Source organism: Pelobates fuscus, chromosome 3 (genome assembly GCF_036172605.1).
Source record: "Pelobates fuscus isolate aPelFus1 chromosome 3, aPelFus1.pri, whole genome shotgun sequence".
Classification (NCBI taxonomy): domain Eukaryota; kingdom Metazoa; phylum Chordata; class Amphibia; order Anura; family Pelobatidae; genus Pelobates; species Pelobates fuscus.
In genome coordinates, this window is record NC_086319.1 from 22,424,338 (window position 1) to 22,437,656 (window position 13,319).

At 38.3% G+C, this 13,319-nt stretch overlaps 1 protein-coding gene across 3 annotated transcripts in view; it reads right to left on the reverse strand.

Annotated features, from left to right (window-relative positions):
• Window positions 1-226: 226 nt before the first annotated feature.
• Window positions 227-13,319, reverse strand: part of IL17REL (interleukin 17 receptor E like) — a 91,953-nt gene continuing 78,860 nt past the window's right edge. Inside the window, exons 17-18 of one of the 3 annotated variants that reach the window (XM_063445067.1) lie at window positions 1,430-1,501; window positions 227-483 (exon numbers count right to left, since the gene is read on the reverse strand). In XM_063445067.1, the coding sequence (XP_063301137.1) occupies window positions 449-483; window positions 1,430-1,501 (107 nt within the window). In that variant the 3' untranslated portion in view covers window positions 227-448. Of the gene's footprint in view, window positions 564-1,429; window positions 1,502-13,319 lie in introns of all 3 variants that reach the window. The other 2 variants (XM_063445066.1, XM_063445065.1) reach the window with 2 other exon arrangements.

Below are 13,319 nucleotides of genomic sequence, written 5' to 3' on the forward strand. Positions count from 1 at the left end.
TCACAGAATTCCAGGACAGAACATTTTTTGGGAGCGTGATTTCTCCCAGTGCTATTGGATTTTTTAAATCTTCATTACAAACGCTAATATAAATTCACATACATGGAAAAAAAACGGCCTAATTTACATACAGGGAAAAACCTGCCTACGTTATGTCCATCAAAGAAGGCAAGAACTACATAATGTTTGCGACACTTTACCAGCCCACACGTGTTTCAGCATTTGATGGGTAGAAATTGAAATCAGATACATACTCTACCACTCAATTAACACATAAACACTGACTAGCTGGCTTATGGAAACGGATGATTGGATATGACATGTGGAATAGTGAATCCAAATTAAACAATGTTTAACAGCAGAGCAATCTTTCAGAGATAGTTGCTTATCAAAGTCCACATGCAAGGATCAGATTTAGTAAGTCCACGAGCCGCAAAATCAGATTCCGTCAGTCTACGCTTGATGACCCGGTGACGTTAAACTCTGCTGAAGAATTTGATTTCCATTCATTAATTCATCATTTTTATTAAACAGGATGGATAATCTGTGCTCAAGTGAAGAAGCTAACGTCACAGGAAGAAAACAAGTACAGCAAAATGAATGTCATTTAAATACTTTAACACACTAGTATTATGCAATTCCTTTTTTCCAACATATGATAGGACATCTTGATATCATTAGCAATAAACTGCAAGGTGTAAGCTCATTTGAGCACGATCCTCATCATCTCTTGGTTTTTGTAAGCTAAATTTGTCTAGTTAATATTATTATTATTATTATTTTTATAAGTATTTTTTAATATTGTGGGGATATAACTTTAATGAGACAAACTATTACAAATGTTAAGAGGAACACATTTACAATCTAGAGGGGGTAAAATATAACAACACACAAAGGAAAGAGCAGCACAGTCCGGCCCCTACTGGAGGTGTGGCTAAGGCAGAGATTACACACTTCCTTCTAACCATATCAGTTCATACCTGCAATGTGCGATGTTATAGGCTTAGAGAAGGCAGCTGACACTCTTAGCCAATCACAGCCACACATTGCTGCTCGGGCTAACACTTCCTCATTAGCCAAGCAACACAGGGGAGATGGGCTGCTGGGCCCTCTCATTTAACATTAAAACATTCCAAATGGTTTAATGCTGAATGGACGGACAGCTCCAGGAGACTCAAGACACTATAACCATTTCAGATTTTAAGGAATTACCTCTTCCAAGGGAGGCCATAGGCTTGCACGAAGAGGTAAGTTTTAAGAAACGTCTTATAGGATTGAAGATTAGGGGAAAGCAATCACAGTAATAGTGATAAAATATTAAATTTTTATTTTAGTTGTCTGCGTACCCATGCAAAAATGTAAATCTAATTTAAAAAAAAAAAAAAAAAATTATTTTTAAATACCCTAAACAAGTTCAGTGACTGCTCACCTATTTCTGATGAAAGATGTTTTACTTTTCTTTTGAGGAAGCTTTCCTGTTGCCATTTCATCCGGTAATAAGCTAAAAAAAAAATTTAAAAAAAAATGACAAAAGGAAATAAAACAGTTCAGCTATACACAAAGGGTATGTTTTCAGAACTTATAGGACACGCCGGGCACCAATACAACTTTAATTCATTTGATAGATTTTGGATTCATTCGTTTGCTGATGTTTTTGTATGCACAAATCTTTGCCCATTTTTGCCCAAAAAGTGCTTTCTTCTTTAGCCACCCACTCATGCCAGAAAGACTTCCATGTCATTTGTAAACTCACAACTTGCGGTTACATGATTCCTCCAAATGACCTTAAATGTGTGACTCTTTGGAATTTCTATACTCCTCTTTGCAAAACATAAACACAGATTGTTTTATTTAATTATTTTACTTATGCAACATATTCCTGAACGCATCGTCATTGTTATACATTGTTGTTTAAATATATATACTCATTTCATGTCAAAACATACTGTACATATAACATTTTAATAAAGTGTCTGGCTAAATTTATGTAACACATTTATAAAATGGGCAGGGAAGAAAATAAAATAAGTTCAACATGACTAGATTATGTATACTATCAAGTAGAATGGAAAATTGTATTTATTTTCACATAGGTTGATTGATGATAGATATGACCCTATGGCACTAACAAACTTCAACATAACGTAACATGTACAAAGATTTAGGATCTATTACATTTTACTGTTTATTACATTTGAAAATAAAGACCATCTTCCTTAGAAAACAATAGGATGGCATATTCAAAGTATTCCCTTTACTTTCAAAGACACTACATAACATAGCAAGGTCTTAGCAGGATACAATCACCAGAAGCTTTCAAAATGCACAGAATGTATGTGAAAAGTTATTGGTTATTGATGAGATATGGAAAAAAGAAAAAATCTGTAGTTTTGTGTTAAGCTTGATGTTCCGAAAAAAACATTACAGATTTGTTATCAATCATTTATTAGTCTGTTGCAAGATTATTGGGGTAATAATATGTAAGTAGTATTCTTTTATAGTAATTATTGCATAGTATTCATAAAAAACTATTATTATTATTATTATTATTAATGTTATTATTTATATAGAGACAACATATTCTGCAGCGCTGTACAATTATTAGATGGGAAAATGTGACAACAAGTAGTTTATATACGGAATATAACAAAACAAGTTTACAATCTATTGGAAGGGGTGAAGGCATATAATAGCAATAACAGCATGTCATGGGGGTTGGGATTGATGGATAAGATGCCTGTGTCGAAATACGCTGGTAAAAGTCTCATGAGGAAGAAACGAAAGGAACATTTTTTTTATTTCAATTCAATTGATGAAAGGATAATAATGTTAAAAATAGTTTCTCCGAGTTTACTCAATACGTGCCGAACAGAAGGTATACTTAGTGAACCTTTCTAGAGGAACTTGTGTTTATAAAGTTATGTTGCCGTGGTAACACAAAAAACAGGTATCGTGGAGAATTAAAGTGAATTGCACAGAGGTATAGAATGCTTAAGGATTTAGCTGTTTTTGGCTACATTTTGCAGTTATCATGATCATTGGCCAAATACGCTTATAGATCACGCTTCGAACTGAAGGTAATTAAGCTCCAGAGATAAGAAGTATGTTTATAAGTTAATTCAAAACAACAGATTAAGACGATAAAGACTGCATGTTTATTGTCGACTAAATCGTTTTTCATCTTTACTCTGCAATTAGGGCAAAAGCAGCAACGTTGTAAAATACCCAAATTGATGGTTTTTCATTTAACTTTCATTTGGCCTATATTTTGCATTCCCCTGTTAGTTTAGTGAATACATCACTAATGGTTTAATTCCTCTGGTCGGCTGCCACTAGTAGGAGCTGCGTTCTACATAATTTATACAGCAATGTGCAGAGACAAGGTATTCTCCTCTTACATATTAATGAAGGCTATATTAGTCAGTAGGTATTGCATTGCTGAATTTGATCAGAGGGTAATGTATTTCTTAAAAGGAGCAGGCCCGTCTCTCTACATTAAAAATAGAATAATCTAAAGAAGATCATCATTAATGAGAATATTATCAGCGTTTCAAAAAGCTTGAACTGTGACCTTTCGATCTTGTTATATGTTTTATAAGACATTTACACATGTGAAATGCAATTGAAACCTAATTTACTTGTTTACCTTGCAGGAGAACTTATGGTGGTCTACAACAATATAACTGCAATTAAATCCACAATGGTTTCACACTGCAGACTAATTATATTGCCAGCTGCAAAGTTAAATAAGGAGTCTATCAGTATTATGCTGCTGTAACCCTGTGTACACTGTGTGCTGAGAGCTAATAGTGAGTCAGGAGTAGCTGAAATGATTGAAATCTCCCAGCTCTACCGGTTCTGTGGGTGTCTCTGTAGTCTACCCAGCTCTATGTATTGTATAGGTATCCTTGTATTGTATCCGGCTCTGTGTATTGTATAGGTATCTTTATATTGTACCCAACTCTGTGTATTGTATAGGTATCCTTGTATTGTACCCAGCTCTCTGTATTGTATAGGTATCCTTGTATTGTACCCGGCTCTGTGTATTGTATAGGAATCGTTATATTGTACCCAACACTGTGTATTGTATAGGTATCTTTATATTGTACCCAACTCTGTGTATTGTATAGGTATCTTTATATTGTACCCAACTCTGTTTATTGTATAGGTATCCTTGTGTTGTGTCCACCTGTGAGTATTGTATAGGTATATTTACATTGTACCCACCACTGTGCATTGTCTACGTATCTTTATATTGTACGCAACACTGTGCATTGTATAGGTATCTTTATATTGTACCCAACTCTGTGTATTGTATAGGTATCTTTATATTGTACCCAACTCTGTGTATTGTATTGGTATCCTTGTATTGTACCCGGCTCTCTGTATTGCATAGGTATCCTTGTGTTGTACCCGGCTCTGTGTATTGTATAGGTATCCTTGTATTGTACCCGGCTCTGTGTTTTGTATGGGTATCCTTGTATTGTACCCGGCTCTCTGTATTGTATAGGTATCCTTGTGTTGTGTCCACCTGTGAGTATTGTATAGGTATCTTTACATTGTACCCAACACTGTGCATTGTCCAGGTATCTTTATATTGTACCCAACACTGTGCATTGCATAGGTATCTTTATATTGTACCCAACTCTGTGTATTGTATAGGTATCTTTATATTGTACCCAACTCTGTGTATTGTATAGGTATCCTTGTATTGTACCCGGCTCTGTGTATTGTATAGGTATCCTTGTGTTGTGTCCACCTGTGAGTATTGTATAGGTATCTTTACATTGTACCCAACACTGTGCATTGTCTAGGTATCTTTATATTGTACGCAACACTATGCATTGCATAGGTATCTTTATATTGTACTCAACTCTGTGTATTGTATAGGTATCCTTGTATTGTACCCGGCTCTGTGTATTGTATAGGTATCCTTGTATTGTACCCGGCTCTGTGTATTGTATAGGTATCCTTGTGTTGTGTCCACTTGTGAGTATTGTATAGGAATCTTTATATTGTACCCAACACTGTGCATTGTATAGGTATCCTTGTGTTGTGCCCACCTATGTGTATTGTATCTTTATATTGTACCCAACACTGTGCATTGTATAGGTATCATTATATTGTACCCAGGGCCGGTGCAAGGATTTTGGGGTACACAGTCGAAGATGATTTTGGCGCCCCTCCCATCCCCAAAGAAAGCATCTTCACCTGTGTGCCTCTTAACCCGCCTTTTGTTTCTTATCCCCTTTTTAAATGTCATACCCTCTTTAGTGTATCTTATCCCTTATTTTTCCCCATTGCGTGTCTTACACCTCCCTTGTTTATCTCTTACAGCCCCCTTTTGTGTGTCTTATTCCCCTCAGCCCCTTTGTGTGTCTTATTCTCTCTCAGCCCCTTTGTGTCCTTTACTCTTTCCAACTCCTTTGTGTGTTTCTCTTTCACCCCAGCCCATCTATCTCCCCCCAGCCCATCTGTGTCTCTTTTTCCTCTTCTCTAGCCCCTCTGCATCTTTCACCCACAGCCCCTTTGTATTTCCACGCCAGGCCCTTCTGTGTGTCTCTTTTCTCCCCAGCCCTTCTGTGCATCTTTCTCACCCCCAGGCCCATCTGTGTGTTTTTCTCCCCCCTCCTGTCCCTCTGTGTGTCTTTCTCCCCACTCAGGCCCCCCTGTGTGCCACTCTCCCATCCATGTCTCTTAGTGTTCCTCTCCCCTCCCCTTTATGTTCCTTAGTGCCCCCCCCCCACCCCCCTTCCCTGTCTGCTCTATGTTCTGCTCTATGTATTGTACGGGTATCTCTGTATTATGCTCAGATCTCTGTATCGTATGAGTATCTCTTTATTATGCTCAGCTCTCTGTATTGGATGAATATCTCTGTATTACGTTCTGCTCTCTGTATTGTATGAGTTTCTCTGTTTTATGCTCAGCTCTCTGTATTGTATGAGTATCTCTGTATTACGTTCTGCTCTCTGTATTGTACACGTATCTCTGTATTATACACAGCTCTCTGTATTGTATGAGTATCTCTGTATTATGCTCAGCTCTCTGTATTGTATGAGTATCTCTGTATTACGTTCTGCTCTCTGTATTGTACACGTATCTCTGTATTATACACAGCTCTCTGTATTGTATGAGTATCTCTGTATTATGCTCAGCTCTCTGTATTGTATGAGTATCTCTGTATTACGTTCTGCTCTCTGTATTGTACACGTATCTCTGTATTATGCTCAACTCTATTGTATAGAGAGGAGAACATTTCTTGGGGTAGGGCTTGTGTCACCTGGGGCTTGTGTCACGTTGAACATTAGTATTTCTTTTGACGGAATACATGACACCGAGATGTTTTGTAAGCCTGTGGGGTTCTAGGTTCCTCCTATCAGAGCTACCAGCACAGAAACGAGGACTGAATTCCCTGCATGCAAAGCAAACAAGTCCCGAGGCACACAGCTTATCACACAGTGCTTTCCTTGCTGCAGGAAGCTAAAGCATAAATCACCCGACTAGTGACAAGGGAAATCCCCATGTATTCCTATATGCAAAAACACGGTATTAGTAATAAATTAACCACATTAACCCCTCCACTACCAGCAGTCTGCACGACGCACACCAATAATTCTGTTTTGTATTATGTTACAAAGCGAAATAATATATTGCAATAAAGGCCACATCACAGAGCTGCTCCACAATCTGGCCGAGAGCTCCGGTCATTCCGCAAACTGTCAATGGCTCCGTGCAGCCTCCTGTGTTGCACAGTTACTGCATTGATCAATGTGTGCAATGCCTCTGAAAAGCCCCCCAGATGGGCTTACTGCCTGAAAAGCACAATGGCTGGTTTTATCAATCAGACAATTGTAATTGCTGTATATCAGGGGTGCCCAAAAGCTGGATCTCCAGATGTTGTAGAACTACACCTCCCATGATACTTTGCATTCCTTTAGAATGCCTTTAGAATGACAAAGCATTGTGAAAGCTGTATCTTTAAAACAACTGGGGATCTACCCTGTGGGCACCTACGCTGTATATGGCGTTATACCCACATGCAGTCATAATGTTTAAACGTAGATTTATTGAAACCGTCTCTGTCAAAAGTGATTTGCAAACTGATACATTACCAGCATATATGGCGAGTTGGGAGAAATAGGCAGAAACATGTCTGCTCTCATTATTTATTTATTTTTTTTAACGTGGTTTTCTGTCTTTTAGTGAAATGCTCCGGTAACCCAGGATCTGTGCCCAATTAAAGGAGATTTGGGAGACAATGTATCATCGTAAAAAAAAGACGAAACCTCCACAAATTGATGCTATCGCATGCTCTGCCACTAGCTCATATTACCAGGGAAACCACTCGGAGGTTAAACGCTCGCTGCAGAGGGGAAAGTCCCGACCAATGCAAAAACTACCCAACTAACCGGTCCTGCACATTCATTTAGTAACAGCAACCTTTACCGCTGCTGCTGCTGGTAGGTGTGCAGGCAGACATTCCCGGCATTTTTTGCCATCGCTCTCAGGAAAGACTGAGCAGCAATGTTACATTCCTAATGCAATATTCTTGCCACCCAGCAAGTATTATGTAAGGAAATGACCTGGCTGGAGTAAAGGGAATTTCCCTTGTATTGCCCTATGTAAAATGCAGTGTCAATAACACAATTAGACCTTTACAGTAATTAGGGCACTGTGATGAATTACTTTCGGGAAACCACATATTACTGAATCACATTTCTGTCTGGCAAAGCGTTGTGAGAAATTTGTGGGTCCTACATTAAACTTAACATGGGGTGCCAACTGCATTACTTAAAGGGACACTCCAGGCACCCAGACCACTTCTGCCCAATGGAGTGGTCTGGGTGCCAACTCCCACTACCCTTAATCCTGCAAGTGTAATTATTGCAGTTTTCATAAACTGCAATATTTACCTTGCAGGGTTAACTCCTCCTCTAGTGGTTGTCTACTAGACAGCCACTAGAGGGCACTTCAGTGTTTATAGCACACAAAAGTGTGCTATAGCGTCACTGGACGTCCTCACGCTATGTGAGGACCTCCAGCGTCGCTGAAATACCCATAGGAAAGCATTTTTGAATGCTTTGGTATGGAGAGGTCTAATGCATTAGGTCTCCCCTGCTGGCGACCGCGCATGCTCGATAGGTATCCCCCGCCGGATGAAATCGGCGGGGGAGGAGCGTGGGTGGACCCTGTCCCACCGCCGAGGGACATCGGCGCTGGATAGAGGTAAGTCACTGAAGGGGTATTAACCCCTTCAGCAACATGGGATGGGGGACGGGAGGGAGAGGGGACCTGCAGTGCCAGGAAAACGGTTTGTCTTCCTGGCACTGGAGAGTCCCTTTAATAGTTAAACTGCATCAATAGGTTCTCCTCAAATGGAGGGGCCTGGTGCCCAACGCACCAATATTGGGGTATTTTAAAGCAGTGGTGGGGTAAACACATTACGGTTACATGGTTTATTTGCTAAGATAAGTGATTTTAAGTAGCCTTGTAAGATTTAAAACTGTATTTTGGTGTGTGCTCTTGCCTTAATGCAGGGGTCCTCAAACTCTGGCCCCCCAGATGTTGCCAAACTACAACTCCCATGATTCTCTGGCTATCTATGTAATTCAAAGAATCATGGGAGTTGTAGTTCAGCAACATCTGAAGGGCCACAGTTTGAGGACCCTTACCTTAATGTAAATGTTGAATATATTCTAATCTTTACAGCAGTGGCGGATCTCAATACCTGGGAGCAGCCATTTTGTTCCTCTCTGACCCTGACGGCTGCAGTTTCCCTTCTGTGGGATTGATTGTACTGATGGATTGTGGGTAAACTCGGTTGGCAACTGAAACGGAAACTTGCTTTAATCTCCGCTCATTGTCAAGTTTTGTCAACCCGACCGATATACATTCAGAAAAGTAGTCCCTAGTTTTAATTATGTATTTAATGAAAATTTTACATTAATTAAGTTAATTTTTGGTGACAGGATTGTGTCACTGGCCTTCCCCTGTTAGGAACACCCACTATGTCCTTTTCATTTCTGCATATGACGAAAACCATCCAGATTCCTATTGGATGAGCATCCTAACCCTCGACATCCGCTTCCCTATTAGAACTAATATTGGGAAATCATAAATTTGGGGGAGCATCTTAAAGCAGTTTAAGTGGTAATTTTGTGTGTAACCCCTTAAGGACAGAGCTTCGGAAGCTTGTCTTTCACTTAATGACAACGGCATTTTTTGCATTTTTTGCTGTTTGCGTTCAACTGCAATTTGCATTTGACTAATTTATTGCACCGACGCATATTATATACCGTTTTTTAAAGGACAGAAAGGGCTTTAATTTGATGTAACATATATATATATATATACATGCTTATTTATTATAGAAAAATACAGAAAAATGCAAAAAAAATGAAAATTGTTGGGTTTTTTACAGTTTTTGCAATAATAATGTGTGCACAATTAGTGCAGGTTAAGGAAAGTAATTAAAAATAAATTCATTTAGTTGTTCTGATTTACAGAATATATAATGTGTCTGGGATTTTCAGTTTTTTTTGGTAGTTACAGGTCACAAAGCACAAGGAGTAAAATAAACTTTTAATGTGGAGCGATTTTAGAATTTGGTATGTTTGTCTTGTAAGCTTAATAGCCATAAAAGAAAAGAAAATTGCCACACAAAAGTATATATTTATATAAAGTAGACACCACAGGCTATTTACCTAAGGTTGTTTTGACACTTTCTACGTAGCCATTTCACCACCAATCTCTGCTAGATATTGGAGTAAAATTGTGTTTTTGGGGGTTTTGGCACACAAACTTATAACAAAGAACTTCTCATGTGTATTTTGTAAAGTTGGTGTGTGCTGTTCCTGTACAACGTTTTATTTTTTGTTCAATTACATCTGCTGAGTAAAATGACACCCCCATTGTATGTCGTTGGCACTATTTTGTGAAGCTACAGTGCCATATAGGAGACCTGCCCTTTTCAGTATTCACAGTCGAATTTTTAGAAACGGATTTAATGAGCCTATGCTTCCATTTGGGGTATTAGTAGTTTGACTGTTCAAAAAAAACAAAACACAAAGGCCTACCATTTGTAAAAGTAGACACTCCAGGGTATCTCATAAGGTGCATATTGTGCCTTAACATACCCCCATTTTTTTTTACCAATATATGCCAAAGAATGTGGTAAAAAATAATTTTGTGCATTTTTTACATACGGATTGCATTTTTGCTGGGCATTTTGTATATTTCATATGTGCCACTAAGTTCAAACCCCCCAAATTATGCTCAGCTAAGTCTTCTGAGTAAAAGGACACCCCCATTGTATGTCTATGGCACTTTTTCGTGAAGCTACAGTGCCATACAGGAGACCTGTCCTTTTTAGTATTCACAGTAGAATTTTGAGAGAGGGATTTAATGAGCCTATGCTTCCATTTGGGGTATTATAACAGTTTGACTGTTCAAAAAAAACGCACAAAGGCCTATCATTTGTAAAAGTAGACACTCCAGGGTATCTCATAAGGTGCATATTGTGCCTTAGCATGCCCCCATTTGTTCACCAATATATGCCAAAGTATGTGGTAAAAATAATTTTGGGCAATTTTTTTACATACGGATTGCATTTGTGCTGGGCAGTTTGTATATTTCATATGTGCCACTAAGTTCAAAACCCCCAAATTATGCTCAGCTAAGTCTTCTGAGTAAAAAGACATCCCCAATGAATGTCTTTGGCACTATTTTGTGAAGCTACAGTGCCATATAGGAGAACAAGCCATATCAGTTTTTACAGAACATTGAATTTTGACGCTCGGCCTATGTGCAATTTCCAAGCATCTTCACGGGTTTTAAATTCAAACTACCCAACAAAGGTCTACCATTTCTTAAAGTAGACACCCCAGGGTATTTCAAAAGGCATATTTTGAACCTTAGCGTGGGATCATTTTTCCGCTAGTTTGTACCAGGTGTAGTGGTAATAAGCGTTTTTTCTGCCTTTTTGACACACAAAGTGAGTTTGAACAGTATATTTTGCAAACCTTATGTGTGCTACCACTGTATAATACTTCATATGTTACTCAGCTATGTCAGCTGAGTACAAAAATACCCCCGTATGTACCTTTGCGAGGTATATGTGGACATCGGAGGGGCACATTTGGGACATAGCCATTCCAGTTTTTTTCAAACTTTACATTTTTACGCTGTGCCCATGTCCAATTTTAGAGTATTTTACCAGGCTATATAATTCAAACTACCCCACAAAGGCATACCATTTCTTAAAGAAGACATCCCAGGGTAGTTCAAAAGGCATATTTTGAACCTTAGCGTGGGATCATTTTTTTCTCTAGTTTGTTCTAGGTGTAGTGGTAATGAGCGTTTTTAAATGTATTCTTTTAACTTTTTTTTTACTTTTTTTAATTTTTAAAACAATTTTTTAAACTTTTGTTTTGTTTATGAATTTTTTTAAACTTTCCTAAACTTTCTTAAAACTTTTTTTTACAGATTTAACATTTTTCTAAGCTTTTTTTTTTTACCGTTAAGCCCTATCTAGCAGTAAGCAGCACTAACCGTAAATTCCCCATTTTCCCATAACTCCCACCCACCCCAGCTAGAAAAAAATATTTATTTATACAATATTTAAATTAGTTAATTAAATAAATTGAACCCCTGAGGATGAAAAAATAAATAAAAGTTAATCGTCAGGGGTTAAAAAAAATTAGATCTCAGTATAATACTGTGATCTGTGTTTTGATCACTGTAGGCAGTGATCGACTGGCAGGGAAGGGGTTAATTTTTATTTGGACTGGGTAAAGGGGGGTGTTTTTGTTGTTTTTTTACTTAAACGTTATTAAAACTTTTTTAAACTTAATTTTTAACTTTTTAAAGCTTATTTTAAAACTTTTTTAATGTTAACCCCTAGTTAGCCTAACACCAATCCCCCAATTCCCCACTAACTTCCACCCTCCCCAGCTAGCTAAATATATAATTTTAAAATGCTTAAATTAATTAATAAAATAAATTTAACCCCTGAGGGTTAAAAAAAAATAAAATAATTAACCCTCAGGGGTTAAAAAAAAAATCAGATCATAGTAAAATGCAATCCCTGCCAATTGATCACTGTAGTCAATGCTCAATTGGCAGGGAAGGGGTTCATTTTTTATTAAAATGGAAAAGGGGGATGGGATTTTAAATAAACTTTATTTATTTTTTTACACAGGGGGCAGGATGACATGCTGTCAGAGCGGGCATGCTGGCAGAGCGGGCACATGTGCTTGGACAGCCCGATCCGGTGCTCCCGGTCTGCCTCTAATACAGAGGCAGACCAGAGCTCCATTAACACCGCGATCACCGCGATTGCGGCGATCTGGGGTTAATTTTACCGCGTGACGGATGAGGTCCGTCACTCGTCGTTAAGGGTTTCCCCTGAGTGACGGACCTCGTCCGTCACCCGTCGTTAAGGGGTTAAGCTGTTCTCTTAATGTGTGTTTCTGCTCACTTATCATTTGTGCGCAAACGTCTTCAGTCATGGCATCGGACCATATAAAATGTTGGACTACATTTCCCATAGTCCTGTGCAAGCCAACATCTGGGCATGGGCAGTTCAGCACTCGGGCTCTATGTATTAATTCTAGTACTGTGTAAATTATTGTTGATATCAACAAATCTTAACTCTAATAGCAATTGTAATAATAATATATCACACATCAATAACATGCTTTAAAGGTCTAATAGACCACGATCCAATCTACATGAAACTGAGCTTGATTATGTAAGGTATACGGTTTTCCTTGCAGAATTCGGTATCCTACACACCTTTACTTCTGTGAAAAACATCTAAATCAATGAAAACATAAGAGAACGGATTCTTTTTAACTTCAAACCAGTCAAACCCTGCACGAGTATCTCCGATTGAGTCACACAGAGTGTATGGAAATCCCTTTATCTTATCCAGAAAGGAGTATCGGAAATAAAGACGCCTTGTGGGAGATAGACATAAGGATTTTAAAAATAACAACTGTACACAATGTATTACACATGCAGTAACATGACGTCCGTCCCACGGCTTTCAAATGCTATAAAACCTGTTTCATTTTCAATGGGATGAGATCAAACAAGTAGATGAAAGGTTGGGAAACACCTAAGACAGCGGCTGAATCAGTGAAAGTGATCCTGTGTATTGTCCTATTTGTCAGGGTGCAGCACGCACCCAACAATATATTTTTAGATCTTGCAAGGCTACTAAATATCACTGATCTCACCAAACAAATATGTGGATTTTAGTCACACCGTATGACCATGCCGTGTGCCTAAATCTCTATAATTATTTACTAGGGCCT